General features: G+C 42.2%; 1 protein-coding gene across 1 annotated transcript; it reads left to right on the plus strand.

Annotated features, from left to right (window-relative positions):
• Nucleotides 1-862: 862 nt before the first annotated feature.
• PDCL2 (phosducin like 2) lies at nucleotides 863-21,771 on the plus strand. The gene is made up of 6 exons (XM_074952058.1): nucleotides 863-964; nucleotides 4,301-4,421; nucleotides 5,994-6,084; nucleotides 7,600-7,743; nucleotides 15,033-15,241; nucleotides 21,572-21,771. Exons 1-6 carry the CDS (start codon nucleotides 863-865, stop codon nucleotides 21,769-21,771), a joined length of 867 nt encoding a protein of 288 aa, XP_074808159.1.
• Nucleotides 21,772-22,767: the final 996 nt, after the last annotated feature.

Below are 22,767 nucleotides of genomic sequence, written 5' to 3' on the forward strand. Positions count from 1 at the left end.
CCAGTATCACCTCTTCTCAGTACCAATATAGCGTTGGTACATTCAGCACTGTTACACACACCAACAAACAGATTTGCCCCTCCTTTTTCTAGGGAGGAGGGCAACGATGAGGAAGGAGATGTTTATTCTTCACACCGCTCTTCACTCATCCAGGGAATCATCAGACCAGATCTAAAGGAACAGCCAGGACACTGTTCCAGAGCTGGCACTCAGGGATAGTATGGGCATCCATGGATGCCACCACCAATGCCATTCCCACCACAGTGGCCATATTGGGACTTGTGGGCAGTATATAGGCAACATTATTTCAAGCGTCCCAGTATCTCCAGGGAAAGACAGAAAAGCTCCCCATTGGTGTCAGAGACAGGACTCTGTGAACCCCCTAAGGGACTTTTGAGGAAACAGAGGAGGCTCTAGACCAGGAGGCCACTCCTGCAACTAACACTTCCTCCTCTTCAGACAGTTTGTTTACATTTGCACGGCCGCCCGCAGCTCCCAGTGGCCGCGGTTTGCTGTTCCCGGCCAATGGGAGCTGCAGGAAGTAGCGGCCAGCACGTCCCTGCAGCCCACGCCACTTTCCACAGCTCCCATTGGCCGGGAACAGCAAACCGTGGCACTAAGAGCTGTGGGCAGCCTTGCAAATATAAAGAAACTGTCTGGTGGCCTGCCAGAGGATTACCCTGATGGGCCACATGCAGATTGCCCACCACTACTTTAAATGGGCTGCAGATTGCCCACCACTACTTTAAATCAAGATTTGAGGACTTCAGTAACTCAAGTCACAATTTATATGGACCTATTGCAGGAGTGGGTGGATGGGATTCTCGGGCCTGCAATGTGCAGGTCAGACTAGATGATCATGATGGTCCCTTCTGTCCTTAAAATCTCTGAGTCTAAGATCATATTGATAGGGTCAGCATTATCCTATATGAAGAAATCTCCATGGGTTTGGTGGGGAGTGAAGGTACAGAGAACAACTCTCCTCAGGCCCCACACTGAACCCATCTGTGACCATCCGGATGTGAATAGATTATACATGTGTAGATGTGACATTTTGATTTTGTAGGGCTTTTTTTAATATAATTTTGAAGGATAATATACATTTTTAATTTTAAGCACTCTTTTCTATTTTTAGCAATTTAAATTTTCACAGTTGTGGGACATTATGGGTCGCGGTCAGACAATAAATATTTATTGACTGTAGACATTGAGATTCAAAAAGTTAAAGCTTGATAACCATTAAAATACCAATTATCAACATCATGTCAGAATATACAAAGTAAATATCCTTAAGGCAAACTCTAATAAGTTCTCAAGCAGCACTTTTTTTACTTTGTTTATCTGTACATTTCTGTTATTGATGGAAACATTTTTTATTGATTTGTGTGTGTGCAGTAAAATCTATGTTTACTGATAAAAATCTAATTTTTCCAAGTTTACATATGTGCCTCTGTGGAGTTGGAAGGAGAGAAGGGGATGATGCCACTCAAGCTTAGCCATTGCTCGCTTACAAATTTTGGCTCATTCTTTTAGGCTTGTTGTTTTCCTGCCCTCTACAGGTAAAGCTGCATTATTTGGCTCCTTATCAGTTGCTGAAATCTGAGCAGCTTTTTATTATGTCTATGTAGGTTATAACTTAAATAAGCCAAAACATTTTGTTCTGTTCTGAAATATTAGTGTAATTTTCCTACAATACGAAAAATTTTGTGGAGAAAATGTGATTATAGAATAGAAGTGAAACACTAAAGATATTTTCATTGCTTCATTGTTGGTCAGTATTTAAAGGTAGAAAGTGGACTTAAATTTGTTTAGAATATATACCAACAACAGTCAAAATTGTCATTTACTTTCCTATTTACTTCAATTTTAGTTGTGAGCTTTTAGACCCCACTTGAAAAATCATGAATCGGACTAATTTTTATGCACAGCAGAAAGATTAAATGTCATTTATTCTTAAATCCACACTTACAGTTCAGCAGCATATGAAAAGCTAATAGAAGTTGCTAGCATAGCTGGAAGACTTCATGACAAAATGACTAAATTCAAAGAAGGGAAGAAAAATACAAAAATTGATCTTTCAGGTGGTACAGCTAATCATTAGAGTGAAATTGTAGTTTTTAGTACGAAATCTGAATACAAGGACTTTGTAATGGGAACCAGTGCAGGGGTTTTTTAGGGATGGATTCTTTCCCTCATCTTAGTGGCTGGGCACTGGGTACTTGCAAAAGCTAGATTATAGTAGTGACTGCAGCCCCCTGAGATGTCACACTTTATAGATTCCAAGGCCATAAGGGACCATTGTGATCATCTAGTTGGACCTCCTCTATAACACCAGGCCATAGAACTTCCCCAAAATAATTCTTATAACATATCTTTTAGAAAAACATCAAATCTTAATTTAAAAATTGTCATTGTTCCAATGATTATGTACTTTCACCATTAAAATGTACACCTTATTTCCGGTCTGAATTTGTCTAGCTTCAACTTCTACCCATTGGATCATATTATACCTTTCTCTGCTAGACTGAAGAGCCCATTATTAAATGTTTGTTCCCCATGTAGATACTTACAGACTGAAATCAAGTTATCACAACCTACTGTTCATTAAACTAAACAGATTGAGCTCTTTGAATTGCTCACTATAAGGCATGTTTTCTTATCCTGCAATCATTCTCATGGCTCTTCTATGGACTCTCTCCAATTTATCAATGAAGATTCTATGAGAATTGCATGGACCACTACTACACACCTGCCACTCCTAAATCTTCAACACTCCTCTTCTGTGTTCATGTAGAGATGACATGAAATGGTACTCAAGGTTCTGTGAAGTCTCCCTGTACAGCCTCTCCACTTTCTTCTTCTTGCCTGGTGGTACTGTTGCATTTTCTGTCTTTTGGGGCTTTCTTAGGTATGTATTCCCCTAAGCGCTAAAGGAATGATTTCACCCTTAGCAAACTTTGAGATATATATATTTTTAGCAGGTTTCAGACTAGCAGCCGTGTTAGTCTGTATCTGCAAAAAGAAAAGGAGGACTTGTGGCACCTTAAAGACTAACAAATTTATTTGAGCATAAGCTTTAGTGAGCTACAGCTCATTTCATCGGATGCATTCAGTGGAAAATACAGTGGGGAGATTTATATACATAGAGAACATGCCCCCCCGCTCTCCTGCTGATAATAGCTCACCTTACCTGATCACTCTCTTTATAGTATGTATGGTAACACCCATTGTTTCATGTTCTCTGTGTATATAAATCTCCCCACTGTATTTTCCAGTGAATGCATCCGATGAAGTGAGCTGTAGCTCACGAAAGCTTATGCTCAAATAAATTTGTTAGTCTCTAAGGTGTCACAAGTCCTCCATATATTTTAGCATTTGAGCGGTGGGATTTTAGACTGTGACACGTTTGTGGAATGGTTTATGAGCATTTACCCAACAAGCAAAAAAAGTAAATAGCATTCATTATGTGAAAGCTCTTGTGTAGTGTTCTTGTTCATAGGTATCATATTCCTTCCCAGGGATTGCATGTTGGTTCAAGTGTTTATAAAGCACTTTTTTTGTATAACCTTTTGTCTTATATGTTAAAACAGTGCTATTTATTTCCACCATAAAACTTTGTGGCATTTACAAATAAGGTAGTATATCAGAGTCAACTGTACATGTTTTGATTAACTACCTAATTTAGAAATCTGTTATGACAATAAGTGAATATTTTCTTGTTGTCCATATCTGAAGATATACATCAGTTGTCCTACTCTGATGTTCCATCATTCCAAAATAAATCGTTATAATAAACAGATGCTTCTGATAGCATAGATAATCTCAATGAAATAAAAACATAATTTTGTCAAATTGCAAGCGGTTTCTTTCTGTTGAGTGTCCCGTTGATGTTGCCATATATTTTAGAATTCCACATTCATGTGTTCTATATTATAAAAAGGAACCATTTGTCATAGTATTTATGGTGGCTTCTAAATGTTAATACTGATTTAAGAGAAAGTTTATTTTTGTTTTCAATTTTTTATGCTTGATTTTACATTTCATATTCATAAATTAAATATTTCCTCCTTAGCAATCAATACAGAAGTTGTGATATCAAGTTCTCTCCTGAACAGAATAGTCCATGAATGTACTGCTGTCTTTTCTTTGCCCAGGCTTGGTTATAATTTTGACCTATTTTATTGTAATGTCATGCCCTTTATTATATGTCAAAGTGCAAAAGGGAATGTTCTTGTTTAAACAAAAATATGGGAGTAGATTAACCTGTTGATTTTTGTTTTGTTCCATAATTTCAAAATAGGATCCAAATGAAGATACGGAATGGAATGACATATTAAGAGATTTTGGAATTCTACCTCCAAAAGATGAGCCAAAAGATGAAACTGAAGAAATGGTTTTACGTTTACAGAAAGAAGCAGAGGGCAAGTAAAGTTTAAAATGTATGCTCTTAATATAGCAAAATGAAGATCTGAGGATTCTTCAGAAATATTTATCATGACACAAAAATTTTAACATAATTCCACTCTGAAAAATTGAATACTTTGGTTATTTTATTTGGTAGTGTTTTTTTATTTTTAATTTTCATTTATTTGTGTTTGAGATGGTTATTTTATTCAGTGCAATATGCTTGTAAAATAACAGAATAATAGCACAATAAAATATATAGATGTGCTAATAACAAATATTACCGTACATGGTATGTAAAATAACAAATCAATAATTCACCTTTGGAAGGAAAACCTACTTTTGGATTTTACCACACAGGGTGGTTAACATAAGCAATATTGACGTTCAGACAAACTACTGATCAGTTATCCACCCACACAGGCTGGTAAGAACAAAGGGGATCGAATCAGAAAACCAGTCTTCAGGAGGAAAATATGTCTCAGAAAATTAGCTTCTTGTCACTGATTTCCAGTACTGCAAACTCCCCAGGTGTTTTGTGTATCTAGCACTGCAAAACAAATTTTTACACAGTGTATGTGACCCAAAATAATAAGGGCAAAATTTTCAAGAGACCTCTGAATTTGTGTCCACTGCTTGGCACATCAAATATTTTCATTCCCTATTACCTCAGGGGCCTAGTTTGCATGCCCGCATCTATCTTACATATGCTTACACGTGTGTTTAACTCTGTGCCAGGAGGTTCAATAAAACTACTCATTGTGCAGAGTTAAACACATTTTAGTGTTTGCAGGATTGGGGCCTAGGTAGTTATGCTTATCTAGTCAATATGTGAACCCAAAACAAAGATTTACAGTGCCTCAAAACATCCATGTGCACAACTGCTAGTGCCAATGTAGAGACTGCAGGCTCTATTCTGCCCTCTTCCTCAGCTCTGTTTGACGTAGGTTTTGGGAGGTTGTGAGGAAGCTATTTACAGTTCCCTGATTCTGTGCCAGCCATCCTAGCATGAGTTAGAGCAGTCTAGGGATCTTATCTCAGTGGAGGATTCGTGGAGAGGAGCAGAATTATGTCATGCCCCTGCCTCGTTCCCACTCTGCCTCCTCCGACTCCCAACATGCCCTTTATATTGGTGGTGGGGATGCAGCTAGTGTAGGAGCTAGCTCAAGTTGCTTTATGACACTGGGAGTTTCCCCTGTTGTAGGGGGAATTCTCTGTTGGCCGCTTCTGGCCAAAATCCAAAGACTTTGCGTTACCGGAAAGATGCAAAATGGCTGGAACAAAATGGGAAATCTGAGGCTCCTATGAAAATTTAATCCAATACAGACATGTGTCATGCTGTCTGAGAGCAACATAATACGAAAATGACAAAGCATATAAAGTAACTTATAGTTACTCAAATTTCAGTTATTTTTCTCTTTCTTGCACAAGGTTGCTCCAGTGTTGGCCAAATTCATAGGTGAGACATGAGATGTTTTTCACACTGATATTGCTCTCCTGCCTGAATCTAAAGATTCTGCACATAACAATATTGAAATATGCATAGTTTTTAGTGGACAAAAGCTGACTATTTGGTTTGTTCTTTTTAGTGAAACCATATGAAAGAATGACTCTTAAAGAACTAAATGAAGCTGAAGATGACTTTGATGAGGATGATATGAAAGCTCTTGAAATGTATAGGTACAGTAAGATGTTTCTTGCCATATTCACAATACATATTGTTATTTAGGATGTTTCACACATATGGGATAAAGAAAAATCCCATCCACAAACTGAAAGGAAGAAAATCTACCTACATAGTTATATATTTGAAAATTAAATATTCAGCTAAAAATTAATACTATTAGTTAGAAAAATATTACTTTGCCTTCTGGATGGTATTGTATAACGAGTACTCAGCTCCATTACAGGGAGGTGCTTACAGAGAGAGAAGCTCTCTCAAGACCATGAGAAAAAATCTCCCAGTGACCACCAGCCACAAGGGGGAGGGCTGTGTAACCCCTGAGCCCAAAGTAAGAGACACAATTCACATTTATTTTGGGTTTAACAAAGTAGAACCAAAGCAGGGGAATTTTGTCTTACATTCATTTGAACTATGTGGAATTCTTAAAGGGGCCTGAGAGAAGAGAAATTGAGGCAGGGATTACCTGCAACATGACATTAGTTCAGTAGGAGGCATGCCTTGCAACAGATGTATACAAAATAAATGTACCAGTGTGATAAAGTTATCCACTTGAACTAAAAAACAGAACTGGATTTGAACCATGCCCATTATAGTATACTCCTGTATCGTTAGACTGCTAAAATAGTAGCAATTTAGAAATACTAGACTGGTGTTGATTCCAACTTTCTACTGCTATTTTATGAGAGAAAGAAAGAATTTTAAAAGAATGTTCTCATGAAATCACAGAGTTGTGCACCTAAATCCTCACACATCATGGTAAGAATATATTAAACATATTTTGTTTAATACTTTTTAAAAGAAAGTCAGCTGCTGACTTAAAACAATGACATAGTTTATTTCAATAAATTTTAGTAAAAATTGGCCCTTGGCTGTGAATTTTTCTCACTTTCTACATTGTCATTATTTTTATAAATGAAGACTGCCACCTGGTGCTTTTGCATTCAAATTTTCATTACAAAATTGTGCACTAGTAAGGTATTAAACTCTGGGTTACTTTACACAATACATAATTTTGTTTTCAAATTCATAAAAACATTTTTGGCCTTTTTTGAATTTGTGTTGTTTGCCTTGTCTTCACTGCAGTATCAATACAGACATGTAATCTGTTTTGAAAACTTTCTTTTCCTTAATATTTTATATCCTTAATGTTCCTTAGAGTGATGTAAGTACATATAATTTCTTTCCTATCTTCAAGTGTTGTCTCACTAACTAAATGCCAGCACTGAAGCCGTCTAGCACAAAATTATTCCATTAAAACTTGAAGGCATTCAGATATAGATTATTAAAAAAATTGGCACCACATTTCAAAAACAGTTGCCACTTTTCCAAAATGTACAGCAGTATCTATGTAAAAGCAGGATGAAGTACTAAAAGTTGGAAATCATGGTTGTAATGTTTCAAACATAAATGATGATGGGTTTATTCAAAGGAACTAGGAGATACAAAATTGATATTACAGTAAATTAAATATTAAAAAAAATTGTACCAAATAATTTTTATTTCTGAAATAGGCAACAACGGTTGCAAGAATGGAAAATTCTTCAGAAAAGACAAAAATATGGGGAGCTGAGAGAAATTTCTGGTGAGCAATATGTGAAAGAAGTCACAAATGCTCAGAAGGATGTGTGGGTTGTAATTCATCTATATAGATCAAGGTAATGCTATGATTATATTTTTTCAAAAGTATTTAAGATTCTAAAATACTTAGCAAAAAAAGATTCAAGATGATGAGATGATAAGAAAGACGATATATGCAAAATAGATTATAATGTCATTGTTTACCATATCCTCACTTCGGGGAAAAGAAATCTTAGAAAATAGGATTTCTCCTGTGTTGGTCCTCCTTGCTCCATCAGTGCACTACATAGGATTTCTTCACCTTTGACTCACATAGAGGTAATGCAAAAGATCTTTCTTGCTAGCTACTGTTGGCACTTGGCAGACATGAATTGTGCTGGAGGGCAAACGTTCCTCTGCAGCCCTCCTTCAGGGTTCCACTCTAAGGATTTTGCTGCCTTTTTTTTTTTCTTTCATTCTCTCACTCCAGCAGATCAGCAGTGTGGTAGGGTGAGGTTCTTTCCTGAAGGACTAAGGTGCGTCGATGTAGCTGGAGTTGCGTAGCATAGGTCACCTTACCGCAGTAGTGTAGACATAGCCTCACTCCCCTCGCCCGAATAAGAGAAGATCATGCTCTGACCGGGATGTCACTAAGAAGAGAGCGGTCCCTCCCACAGCTCCTGAGGTGCAAACTGCAGGAATGCCGTCCCCAGGTAGAACCGTGGTGCTAACTGCTTCTGACAAGAGCCACAAGGCTGCTCCTAGACTGACTACCTCAGCCCCTGATAGTAAGTCTAAGGACCGTGCTAAGGTGAAACAGCAGCTATTGGCGCCATCGCCTGTTGTGGGTAACCAAAGTGAGCCCTTTACCCCCTTGGTGGCTCCGGGTTCCTTTCTGGTGCCGAGGATGCCGTTGACACTGGCACCTGCAAAACAGCTGGCTCCAGTGAAGCCCTCGGCCCCAACACTACGCACTGCCCTGAAGCTCTCGGCTCGGAGAAAGACTCCAGCACGGTTGCAAACTCCTACTAAAGCTGACTCCGAAAAGCTCTCTGGCACCATCTGTTGACTCTTTTCCATATCACACCTGGGCACCATGCTCAACACAGGCACTGAGGAGAGATCACCCACAGGAATTCACACAGCTGTCAGACCTCACTATATCTGACACTCTGGATTCTCCACTCCTCAGACAGGAGATGTCCCAAGTCTCACACACTTCTCAATCAATACACTCTTCACGTTCTTCAACAGAGACAGCACCTTCTTTCCTTAGTGATGTTGAGGAAGATGAGGGTGATTGCCCCATCAACATCAGGGCAATTGACACCAACTTACCAGCCTTTCCCTTCCACAATTCAGGGCACCCAGCCTTTTCTGGGGCCCCCATGGATGCAACCATATATTCCCTTTCCCTCTAACTGGCCACATTGGGGCCCCTGGGCCATATATAGGGCACAATTTGGTAATCCCCCACCGTTACAAACATGCCAGCCTCCATCAATCCCCTCCTCAACAATCTCTCGACCTCCAGAACCACAGCCTCCACAAATACCACCACTGGAAGAGGAACTGGAAGGAGAGCAGGATGAGAAGGTACCTCTGGTCCTCCCTGTTTTCTTCATCTTCACTTGATGAAGCCATCATGCCAGCACCTCCCACAGTGGCTGATGATTTTTGTCACTTTCAGGAGTTGTTTCGTAGAATGTCTGACACCCTAAACATCCCATTTGAGGAGGTCAAGGAATAACAACATGAACTGATTGACACTCTCCTTACCTCCTCAACAACAAAAATTGCCCTACCTATTAACGGTGCACTACTTGAAACTGCAAACCTTCTTTGGCAGACTCCAGCCTCTATCCCCTCTAGATGCAGATGGGCTGCCATAAATATAAAGGGAAGACTAACCACCTTTAAATCCCTCCTGGCCAGAGGAAAAACCCTTTCACCTGTAAAGGGTTAAGAAGCGAAGATAACCTCGCTGGCACTGACCAAGATGACCAATGAGGAGACAAGATACTTTCAAAGCTGGAGGGGGGGAAACAAAGGATCATCTCTGTCTGTGTGATGCTTTTGCTGGGACCAGAGCAGGAATGCAGGTCAGAACTCCTGCAAAGAGTTAGTAAGCAATCTAGTTAGATATGTGTTAGATTCTGTTTTGTTTAAATGGCTGATAAAATAAGTTGTGCTGAATGGGATGTATATTCCTGCTTTTGTGTCTTTTTGTAATTTAAGGTTTTGCCTTGAGGGATTCTCTGTGTTTTGAATCTGACTACTCTGTAAGGTATTTCCCTTCCTGATTTTACAGAGGTTTTTCTTTTACTTTTTCTTTAATTAAAATTCTCTTTTAGGAACCTGATTGCTTTTTCATTGTTCTTAAGATCCAAGGGTTTGGGTCTGTGTTCACCTATGCAAATTGGTGAGGATTTTTATCAAGCCTTCCCCAGGAAAGGGGGTGTAGTGCTTGGGGGGATATTTTGCGGGGGAGACGTTTCCAAGTGGGCATTTCCCCTATTATTTTTGTTAGACACTTTGGTGGTGGCAGCATAAGTTCCAGGGACAAATGGTAAAACAGTTTGTACCTTGGGGAAGTTTTAACCTAAGCTGGTAAAAATAAGCTTAGGGGGTCTTTCATGCAGGTCCCCACATCTGTACCCTAGAGTTCAGAGTGGGGAAGGAACCTTGACACGGGCGGATACGAAATATTATGTACCTGCAAAAAATGCTAAGTTTTTATTTTTACATCCTGTCCTGAATTCCCTTGTGGTGAATGTGATGCAAGAAAAGGGCCATCAATGCCAATCCTGATCCGGTCATCCTGACCGAGACTGGAAATGTTTAGATCTCCTGTGCAGAAAATCCTATAAATCTGCTACCCTCCAATTTCGAATTTCCAACTATGAGGCCTCTTATGGCCAAATATGATTATAAAAATTATTCTAAGCTGGAGGAACTTTTGCCAGAATCTGCCAGAGGAAAAAAGGGAACAATTCCTGCCCCTCATTTTGGAAGGTGACTTAATCGCCCACACGGCCCTGCAGGCCTCCCTGGACTCAGCTGACACAGCTGCCTGATCCATTGCTACTGCGGTAGTAACGGGACGTGCATCATCATTGCACCTTTCAGGATTCCCTAAGGAGGTGCAAAATACGGTTGAGGATCTCCCTTTTGAGGGACAAAATCGCTTTTCTGAGCACACAGACAACTCCTTACAGTCACTGAAATACTCCCAAGCCACTCTACAATTTCTTGGTATATACGCACCACAGCCAAAATGAAGATCAGGGAAATATTAGCTCCCTCCATGATTTTACCTCAGCCATACTACCCACAGTGGCAGTTTGACAACCAACGCCATTGTCACCGACCTCCCAACAGGCACAGACAATCGCCTGCACTAGGGACACTGTCCAAAACACCCTCTAATAAGCAGCAAATTTGAAGGTGTGGTCAAGGTCCAGAGAACCTCCTGCCTGCTCTAGTTGCCCCTACCATCTGTAACGCCATCTACACAATGACAGTTTGGCAACCACCTAGCTCCATTTTTACCATCTTGGATGCTCATTACCTTGGACAGGTGGGTCCTGGAAATAGTAATGGAAGGTTACTCCATCCCCTTCCTAGCTATACCATCCACCCAACCCCCATCCCTGTCCCTCTTCAGGGACTTCGCTCACAAGCCCATCCTGTGGCGGGAGGTGAGACATCTTCTTCAACTGGGAGCCACAGAGTCAGTCCCTCCACAATACAGAGGATGCGGTTTCTACTCTCACTACTTCCTGGTACAAAAGAAGTCTGGTGGTTGGCGCCCCATACTGGACCTTTGAAATCTCAACAAGTTTGTCAAACTACAATGTTTCAAGATGGTCAACCTATCCACCATCATCCCAGCACTGGAACAGGGGGATTGGTTCTTGGCCCTTGACCTACAGAATGCATACTTTCATATTGCACACCCTGCTCACAGACTTTTCCTACGATTGATCGTCGGCCATGGTCACTACCAGTACAGGGTACTACCCTTTGGACTATCCACAGCTCCCATAGGTTTTTCCAAAGTACTCGCAGTGGTAGTGGCCTTCCTCTGCAAACAAGGCACCACCATTTTCCCATATCTAGATGACTGCCTTCTCAAAGTGCCACCTGAGACCGAAGCGCTCCGAGCAGTCCATGCTACAATGACCCTCTTTACAAAACTGGGCCTCCTTATCAATTTTGAAAAGTCCACACTAACCCCAAGGTAAACACTGGAATTCATTGGTGCTGTACTCGATGCCAAGCAGGCAAGATCATTTTTACCACCTCACAGGTTCACAGCGACAACACAATCGCCCGAGCATGCCCCCAAATCTCAGCACGTACATGCCTCCAACTTCTGGGACATATGGCTGCAGCTATGTTTGTGGTCAGACACGCAAGACTGCACATGTGGTGTCTTCAGGACTGGCTCCATATAGTATATCTTCCTCACAAACACAGCATTCAGAAACTCCTGTCCATGCCAGCCCAGGTCAAGGACTCACTACTGTGGTGGACGTGCCCTGACAGTGTCTGTGCCAGGGTCCCTTTTCTTCAATCTCCATCTACTATCATACTTACCACCGATGTCTCCCTCTTTGACTGGGGAGTGCATCTATGCAAGCACATTATACAGGGCAGATGAACGCCCACTGAGACCACCTTACACATCAGCCTCCTGGAACTGAGGGCGGTCCACAATGCCAACATTTCCTACCACTCCTCAGAAACCAGACTGTTCGAGTAATGATGGACAGCCTCGCTTGCATGTATTACATCAACAGGTAAGGAGGTGCCAGGTCCCATTCCCTATGCTCAGAAGCGATCAAGCTATGGAACTGGTGTATCCACAATGACATCTCCATTTCTGCTGCGTATCTCCCTGGACATCAGAACACGACCGTGGATACACTGAGCAGAACCTTCTTGCACGAGCATGAAAAGCAGCTTAACATGAGAGCACTCCGACCCATCTTCTGCCGATGGGGTCATCCCACCATAGACCTTTTTGCCACTCACGAGAACACCTGCTGTCCTCAGTTTTGTTCCAGACCAGGCCTGGGACGCGATTCACTTGGATATGCATTCCTTATGAACTGGAATGTGCCACTTCTTTACGCCTTCCCTCCCTTTCCCCTCCTGTTCCGAGTCTTACGCAAGATACAGGAAGATTAAGCTCTGGTTATACTAATAGTACCGACGTGGCCACGACAAGTCTGGTACACGTACCTGCTTCGCATGACACTCTTTCAGCCTATAAACCTTCCCCCAGCATTGTGGCTCCTCTCTCAGGACAGGGGATGCATTCACCATCCCAATCCTCAGATGTTCCACCTGAAAGCTTGGCTCCTTCATAACTCCAGGATTCGGAAATAACCAGTTCAGATTCAGTAAAACATATCTTGATAAATAGCAGGTGCGATTCTACCAGACATACCCTATTCCCCACAAGTGGAACTTTCCAACTTTGGTGTGGTGACAGACAGGTCGATGCAGCCTGCGCTCCATTACCTCCCATAATGGACTACCTCCGTCAACTCAAACAGCACGGATTGGCTTTTAGTTCTCTTAGAGTGCACCTGGCTGCAATTACTGCATTCCACTGCCCTGTTGAGGGATATTCAGTATTTGCACACCCCCTTGTCAAAAGTTTTCTTAAGCATGTTCTAAACCTATACCCTGATGTACATCCCTCCACCCAATCCTGGGACCCCAGCCTTGTCCTACGCTCTCTGACTAGACGTCCATTAGAGCCAATGGCAACCTGCTTCATCTAGCTGTGAAAACAGCCTTCCTCATCGCGATTACATCAGCATGACGCGTGGGAGAAATATCGGCCCTTATGGCATACCCACCATATACAGTGTTTTGTAGGACAAAGTGACCCTCCGTCCCCACCCAAAATTCCTGCCAAAGGTTATAACGTCCTTCTATCTAAATGAGCCTGTACACCTCTCCTCCTTCATTCCCAACCACACAACAATTACCAAGAAGCAGCTTTCCACACTTTAGATGTGAGACGCGCATTGTTGTTCTACTTGGATAGAACCAAACTGTTCAGGAACTCGCCATGCTTGTTCGTATCCATTGCCAAACGCTTTTAAGGCTCCGCCATGTCTAAACAACAGTTCTCTAAATGGATTTCCCAATGCATACGCCTGTCTCACGAACTTCACAATAAGCAACCACCTGCCCCTATCCGGACACACTCCACACAAGCGCTCTCAACCTGCATTGCATTCCCCAATAATGTTCCCATAATAGATATATGCAGGGTTGCCACATGGGCGTTCTCTGATATGTTTGCCCAACGTTATGCCATCTTGCAAGATTCCTTGATGGACACCATTCTCAGATGTAAGGTCCTGTCCTCGGCGATACCAGCCACTCTGAAGCCCCAACTTTCCAGCTAGGGGCACTGCTTTATAAGCACCTACAGTGGAGCACCCATGGGGACATCACTCGAAGAAGAAAGGGATACTCATCTTGTGCAGTAACTTGTGTTACTCATCTTGTGCAGTTCTTCGAGATGTGAGTCCCCACAGGTGCTCCACTACCTGCCCTCCTCCCCTCTGCTTCCAAGCTTAACGTTTGGGCTCTATGTCAGAGAAGGAGCTGAGGGCGGTTGGACTGCACAACGCTATTTATACTACCCGTGCACAGCACGGGGGAGAGGATGTGCGCATGTGTGGTCCAATGGGCACTGCTGTTGAAGATCTCTGACTCCACACACAAAGGTGCTGCCGAACCTACAGTGGAGCACCCAAGGGGGGACACATCTTGAAGAACCTCAGTTACTGCACAAGGTGAGTAACCCTCTTTTGTGTTACAAAAATCCAGGCATGAAGGCCATGGACCAACATGATGTGGCCATACCACCATACTGAGATTTTCTTTTAAAATTTTACTTTATTTAGAGTTCTTTGGGGGGAAAAAAACTTAAAATATCAAATGTAAAACTATGAAACTGAATATCCAAATAAGAGTAAACGTAAGTGTATTAAAACCTCAAATACAAAAACTGCATTAAGTGGACACAGACCAAGGTTTGTCGGTGGTGGAAAAAAAACAAAACTCAGAACACATGGAGCTTATATAGCAGTAATAACCAACAGTATATGTATCTTGACATTCATGTAAATATTTTCAGTTTTTATTTCAACAGCCTTTTGCCATAAGACTCCTTGTAGGAGAAACCAGACAGGAAATCTGTAGTGGAAGTCCCATTATAGGGCAAAGTAGAAGCATACTGACTACATGTAAAAACTCTATTATTGAAAGGTTATTTGTATGGATTCTAGTATTTTCTTGCATGTTTCAGACTGTTGTGTCAGAACTTTCATCAAACCTATCCATTCTTTTCTAGCATCCCAATGTGCTTACTAGTTAACCAGCATCTCAGCCTGCTAGCCAGAAAGTTTCCAGAAATCAAGTTTATCAAAGCCATTGTGAATAGCTGTATTCAAAACTACCATGACAGATGTTTACCCACAATTTTTGTGTACAGAAATGGTCAGATAAAAGGCAGGTTCATTGGAATTACTGAATGTGGAGGGACAAATCTTAAACTAGAAGGTAATATAACAAATATGTTCAAAATAATTTTATAGTAATCTAATGTAGTTAATAATCATCAATTCTTAAAATCACTTCTTGGGATAGAACAGTCTTTGATAGTGTTTTTGTACCTTAAACAGGAAAAATTAGGAATTAACTGTTAATAGAAGCTTCTGTATTTCTACTGTAGCACAAATATTAGTATGTGTTGATAGCTTGCAATGCTATACATAAGGTAGGTATGGTGGGGATGGCACCTGTGTAACATCTGATCTTTCCTATGGAGGAGGATTTAATCTAAAAAAGGGTATACATTCACTCTTAAGTGTGAGTCCTCAACCCAGTTCCATGGGACCAGGCTATGCAGGGGCCTTTCCCATATACCCACCATTCCACACTTGGCTGCATGACCCCTACTGGGAGAAAACCTCATTGACTATCTGATGATCCCTTGACAAGCATTTTTGTCTTGTCCTAAACTATCCAAGTTCCAGTTCCATTTATATATATTCTGCAGCTATTGCAACACTATTCTATCTGTCTCTATATTGTAGGTGCTTACTTGGTCCCCATTACCATAATATCTGAGCAAATCACAATCTTTTTAATGTATTTATCCTCACAACACCCATTCGAGGTAAGGAAATACTATCATCTCCATTTTGGAGGGAGGAGACTGAGGCACAGAAAGACTAAATGACTTGCCCAAGTTCACAAAGGAAGTCTGTGGGAGAGAAGGGTTGTGTTATGTGTGCAGTGGATCACTTTTGTGTGGATAAGTCCACGTTCCTAAAAGCAGTGGGAAAAACTGAACCTATTGTTTTGATTTCTTGTTCCCGTCCTTAAATATAGTTCTTGGTGTTCTAATAGCACCTCTCTTTGAGACCCTGTGACGAAGTGGGACTGTTCTTAATGTTTTCTCTGAATAGTGTGGGTGTGCCTCAGTTTCCCCTATGCGGTTCTTAAGTATCTAGGTGGTGGGATAAGGGTGTATGATCGTTGCAGAGCCATAGAGGGCAGGTGTGTGCAGGGGTCTGGACACAGAGAATGGCCAACACCCTGTTTCCTGGCAACTGATGGCCTGGCCCTTCCCCTCTGCAAGGTGAGAGCTAAAGGGTTGAAGACAAAGAGATCAGGTGACCTCCTGGCCCGGGAAAGGGACAAAGCCCAGAAGAGGAGGGGCTGGAGAGAGTTTCAGTTGGGGCAGGCTGGGGACGAGGAGTGAAGTGCAGACGTGGTTGTCTGGCTCACTGCCCCCCAAAATGGACCTGGCTGAGGGGTCCTGTTCTCTGTACCTACAAGCTCTGTTTTAGACCATGTTCCTGTCATCTAATAAACCTCTGTTTTACTGGCTGGCTGAGAGTCACGTCTGACTGTGAAGTTGGGGTGCAGGCCCCTCCGGCTTCCCCAGGAGCCCCGCCTGGGCAGACTCGCTGTGGGAAGTGCACGGAGGGACAGAGGATGCTGAATGCTCCGAGGTCAGACCCAGGAAGGTGGAAGCTGTATGAGCTTTTGCCCTGCAGACAGTCTGCTCACAGAAAGGAGACTTCACCAGAGTCCTGACTGGCTTTGTAGGGAGCAGTTCCAGAGCATCGCCCGGAGACTCCGTGACAGACCCTTACGAGAAACACTGTTTACTTGAACCCAGGCTCATATCCTATGAAGCACACTAGACCTTAGTTATGCAGCAGAGATCCTGGAATTAAGCAGCATGGATTCTCTCTCTCATGCAGTTAAATCAGTGTAGTGTTTTGTTTAACTTTTTTATGTTAAATTGAATTTTATTTATACTGCCCAAACTGTTAAACTACCCATTTGCTGCACATTTTTGAACTGACAAAGATCTCCATTGTAGAACATGTCAGGTGAAACCTGGAGGTTTTGACAGCTGTGAATGGGACAGTTACAGTTCTTAACCCCCAGAAGGCATGGAAACTAATTTTGGTTTTGAAGAAGCAGTTGAGGCTTTTGGAACCCGGGAGGGGATGCATCTCTAACTTCCCACTTTTCAGCAGAGGAAGAAATTACATTAATCTTTTGGGGTGGATGGAGCCTTGAAGTCCTTATTCCTCACCCAGCAACTTCCACACCACAATCTTTAATATCAGCAGCACAAAGGGAAGCAGTTTAAAACACTTCCTCATCATCTTCTGCTCCTACAACTTCTATTCCTGAGGTCATTCTGCACCAAAAAATTAAAAATTTTGCAAAATTCTGCAAATTTTATTTGTCAAATAAATGTGGAGGCTCCAGCATGGCATTGGGAAGCACAGGCCACTGGCTCCACAGAGGTGGGAGATCACTGTGCAGCTCCCCCTTGGGACACAAACTCAGCCATGAGGCTGCACCCAACCCTAACACAGCGCAAGGACTGGGCCTACCCCAGAAATACTCCAAGGTCCTGACGCTCCATTTGGGCAGGCAGGCTCAGCAAGGCAGGATCCAAGTGTAGAGGGGCTTAGTGTGGGGGATCCAGGTGTGGCTTGAGAGGGTTCTGTTTGGGGCAAACTGGGTATGGGTGGCTCGGGGTGGGGGGGGATCTGGATGCACAGGGGCTTGTTGGGGGGTTCTGGTAATGGTAATGGCAACGTTAATGGAACTCTGCAGGGGGGTCCAGGTTAAGGTGGTTGGGCTCAGCGCGTGGCGTCTGGTGGGTGTGGGGGGCTCAGTGGGGGTCCAGATGCTGGGGGAGTGGGTTGGGGATCCAGGTGTGGGTGGCTTGTCAGGATGGTCCAGGTGCAGGGGGAGTGGGGCTCATCGGGGGGGTTCTGAGTGAAGGGAGTTGAGCCTTGGCATGGGAATCTGGGTATGAGGGGGTCTGGATGCATGGCGGATGGGGGAGCAGCTCAGTGTATAGGGAAACCTTTCCCTGCAGCTGACGAGTGATGGGTGCAGGAAGCAGGGTTGGCAGGAGTTTTCAGAGCTTCCTGCAGCTGGGGGAGAAATCTGGGGGTGGGTTTAACCCAGCCCTGGATGCCCTGCAGGGGAAGAGGAAGTCCTGTCCTCCTCAGCCCAGCTGTGGCTAGTGGCTGAGCCTGGCACAGGGTAGGAGCCACCAGCTGGGTTTTCCCCAGTCCCGCCTCCTGCCCCACAGTGATTTACCTCTCTGCCGGCTGCCTTGGGCACCTGAAACATGTTGCTGGGGAGGGTCACATAACCACTCTTGTGGCTTCCCTTTGCTTCCCTATCACAAAGTTGTTTTTCTGCAGAGAAGCAAAGAAATCTGTTGGGGACATAAATTCTGCACATGCGCAGTGGTGCAGAATTCCCCCAGGAGTAAACTTCATTATCTTCTAGTCAATAGATTTGATATGATGCCTGATACTCCAGTCCCAGTCTTGTTTTCTAAACCTTTCCCTTCCCAGTAGGAAGACTACATCAGTCATTTCTTTTCAAAATGGAGTGGAATTACCATGGATCACTGGGTTTTAGAGAGAACCAACCTGGATAATGTGATTCACTTCCTCTTTGTATTGAGTACCAACTTCCATTTCTCCATCCAATTTTAGGATGATATTCTAAAGTGACAAGTGTTTTTTGTGTTCCTCAATTTTTGGGTACACAACTTGGGACATTCTATGTGGGCTGATTTTCCAAAAGTGCTGAAAATTGAGCCTATTTAAAGTGTCATGTTAGGCACCTAAAGTGAGGCATGCAGAATCATTTGTCACTGTAGAAGATCATGTCTCCTGTTCACAGGATGCTTAAAGAAGAGATTCTCTTTGTGGCGAGGAACCACAGTAGTGGTACTTTGTTAGTTTCAAGGCAAGGAGTTCTACTCCCACTATTTTCTTATTCCAAAAAGAAACGGTGGTCTGTGTCCCATCTTGGGTTTGAGAAGAGTAAAATATATCAAAAGATTTATGGTCCAGGTAGCAACAGTAGCCTCTATCTCTACCTTATGTGTTCAAAGCTCATTTGGGTTTCTTGTTTTAAAGAATGCACATCCGTATTTCCATCAAGGATGCTTATGAGAAAATAACTTGGTTTATATGCGACAAGCAATCATGTTCACTGCAGCTCTTTAGAAGGACACTGTCAGTTTGAGTCACGTATGAACAAGTATGTTAAGGTGAACACTTCAGGTACTCAGGCACACATGAATGGGGCTAAAAAGCTGATTCTTTGTTCACAGTAGCCATATTCACTTTGCTGCATGCCTGCTACTGTAACATAGACTGGAGTAGTGGCTGTCTGCTGCTGTTTTCCCTTTATACACATTTGTAGAGATTTTGCACAGTTCATGAACCCATAGGCCATGCCCCTGTCCCACCACTACTATTCTGCTAACACCCTTCACTTCCAGAAAATGAGCTATTGTAGAGCTTGGCTTTGTGGCTTGTGGAGGCCTCTGAAATCATGCTATGTGCCCCCTATGTATCCAAGCCCCACTGTGCAGCATAATTGTGGTGGTTCTGCTGTGTTGTGTGTTCTCTGTAGCTCTCAAGATTTTACCCTGTACTTGTGCAAAAACTATCGGTGGAAATATTTCAGTTTTTCTAAAAATCTGTATTAACAGTTTATCCACAATTCAAATAAATCTCAATGTGGATAGAGCTATTGAGAAGCTATATTGGACTGCCAGTACTAAAATCTTCTATGCAATTTGTTTGCTGCACTAATAACATTTTTAATACTGGACGTTCTGTGGTTCTGTGCCTGACTCTACATTTCAGATTTGCGCTCAGTAGAATTGTTGGTTTGTAAGAAATGACAAAATAGGAAACTATTTAGTTTCTTGGCCAATCCTTGATCGATCTTCCATTGAATGGAAGGGTTAAATGATGTCCTGGAGTAATCCAGTTTGGACAAGGGCTGTTTTCTAAACAACTGTACTAATATAGACTGTCAGCCCAGCAAGGTTCTATCGTAGTTTAACATGGCTTCTAATAGTTGGATGTAGACACACACCAACTCTCTCTGTGCTCTAAACAAGGAGTAATTCAATGGAACTATAAATGTAAAGTTGGTAAAGTTGGTGGAAGACAAGAATCAAGCCCACAAATCCTGATACAATAGTAACTGTGTTTGAAAAGGATCTTCTTCGGCTATCCCTCGATGCGAGGATGATGTCTGCCAAGGGGGTTCATTGGTGAGTTTTTAAGTGGCTGAGGAGACCAATTCTTTTTTTCCCATAGAAGTGACAGGTGTCATCTTGAAGAGACATAGTTGTTGGCTGAAGTGTTGTGCCCTCTCTTTTCTCCTCTGTCACTTCTCTGTCTCATGAGCACATCAGTTCTCCTCAAAGTGAGCTGTGGCTTGGTGTATGGTGTGGTGCCACTGTGTTCTGTTCTGCGCCAAGTCCTCCCAGTTTGTTGGGTTGATGCCTCCATTTTTAAGATGTACTTTCGGTACGTCTCTGAAACTCTTCTGCTGCCCTCTGCAAGCCCTTCTTCCCTGACTTAACTGAGAGAAGAGTACTTGCTTCGGGAGGCGAGTGTCAGGCATATGTACACAGTGGCCAGCTCAGGGGAGTTGGTATTTCATGATCTATACTGCTTCTATACTGCTGATGTTGACTGCAGAGAGAAGGCTGTGTTAGTGTGTCAGTCTTCCCAGATGATCCTGAGAATCCTCCTGAGGCAGCGCTGCTGGAACCACTCCAGCCGCTTGAGATGTCTCTGTAGGTTACCCAGGTCTCACACCCATAGAGAAGGGTGGGGATGACAACTGCCTTGTAAACCAAGATCTTGGTACCTGTTTGTAGATCCCTATCATTGAAGACTCGTTTGAGTAGTCTTCCAAAAGATCTGCTGGCACAGCGGATCCTGTATTCAATTTCTGTGTCAATGCTGGCTGTTTGGGAGCAGTGGCTGCCAAGGTATGGAAAATAGTCCACGTTTTCCAGGGGTCCTCTGCTGACGGTGATTTGTGGAGTTTGAAGAGTAGTTTGTGCAGGTGAGGGCTGGTAGAGTACCTTTGGTTTTCCCAATGTTGAGAGAAAGACCCTGGCTGCGATAGGCATCTGCAAAAAGATTTAGGGACAAGAATCAAGCCCATAAATCCTGTTATAATAATCACTGTGTTTGAAAAGGATATCTAGGTGGTAGAATGCCTTTTTCACAGTAGAGCTTCTATTTTAAGAGGAAACAAAAAGACTCAAAAGGCCTGTAGGTACCCAACTCCATATAATAGCTACTTGTGACATGGTGTTACCTGTATGTTTCACTTGTCATAATTCATCTAATCTCTTTTTGATTGTCTGATTTGAAAATTCAATTACCAATCTAGTCCCTTGGTACCTGTTAAAAAGCTTTTAACAATTTGCAAATTGTATGTATAAATGCATTTTATTACTGTATCTGATTTTTTTTCAGTTCTTTGTTTTGTCATTATTTGTTGTTACAGAGCTTGAATGGAAGTTAGCACAAGTTGGAGCAATAAAAACTGACTTAGAAGAAAACCCCAAACAAAACATTAAGGATATGATGATGTCTTCAGTTAGAAGTGCTTCTATTCATGACACCAACAGTGCTAGTAGGGACAATGATGAGATGAGACCAAATGTTACTCACACAGGAATTTTTAATGCTAGTACTCTGCATTGATGTTTTTATGTTTGGTCAACATATGTATGTTTATTACTGGTTTCATAAATCTGAAAAAATGCAGAGATTTGTTATATATTTATACTTGCAGTTTAAACTTCTAGAAAATAATTAATATACTGTCTAAAGGCCAAATTCTACCCTTGAATATATACACATGGCTCATATTGAAGTGGAAGGGCCTTGAATCTCCACTTCATCTAAGTTCCACTCAAGTGGAATGGAGAGGTGGGGTTACTCACACAGGAATTTTTAATGCTAGTACTCTGCATTGATGTTTTTATGTTTGGTCAACATATGTATGTTTATTACTGGTTTCATAAATCTGAAAAAATGCAGAGATTTGTTATATATTTATACTTGCAGTTTAAACTTCTAGAAAATAATTAATATACTGTCTAAAGGCCAAATTCTACCCTTGAATATATACACATGGCTCATATTGAAGTGGAAGGGCCTTGAATCTCCACTTCATCTAAGTTCCACTCAAGTGGAATGGAGAGGTGGGGTCAGAGGGAGCTAACTGTTGCTTTCTGATTCAGGGCTGCCTGGCATCAGTGCAAGTTGGGATTCATAGGGGTAATACTAACTAATGTCACTGGTTAATGATTGAGTGTAGTTGAACTCCACTCTGCCAAACCTCTTCCCCATTTCTCCCATCAAGAATCTGGCCCAAAGGATATTATAGGCACACCCATCCAGGAGCAGGATTTAGCCCTTAATCTGTTGAATAAAGCAGTTTTTTAGTACATGAGAACTGCATTTTGTAATCTTCTCCAATGTCAAGGATAATTCTCCAACTGTTTCTAATACTGACAATTAGTCTAAGTTTTCTTGAAGAGAAACTGATGCTTACTTCAGAGTAGTGCAGTGCATTGATGAACAAAGCCTAAAATTATTGACGTAAGTGCAGTGCAGTGCATTGATGAACAAAGCCTAAAGTTATGGATGTAAATGAGCTGAAACACTTCCTAATTCAGCATTATTATTTATTGT

Source organism: Natator depressus, chromosome 4, assembly GCF_965152275.1.
Source record: "Natator depressus isolate rNatDep1 chromosome 4, rNatDep2.hap1, whole genome shotgun sequence".
NCBI classification, from domain to species: domain Eukaryota; kingdom Metazoa; phylum Chordata; order Testudines; family Cheloniidae; genus Natator; species Natator depressus.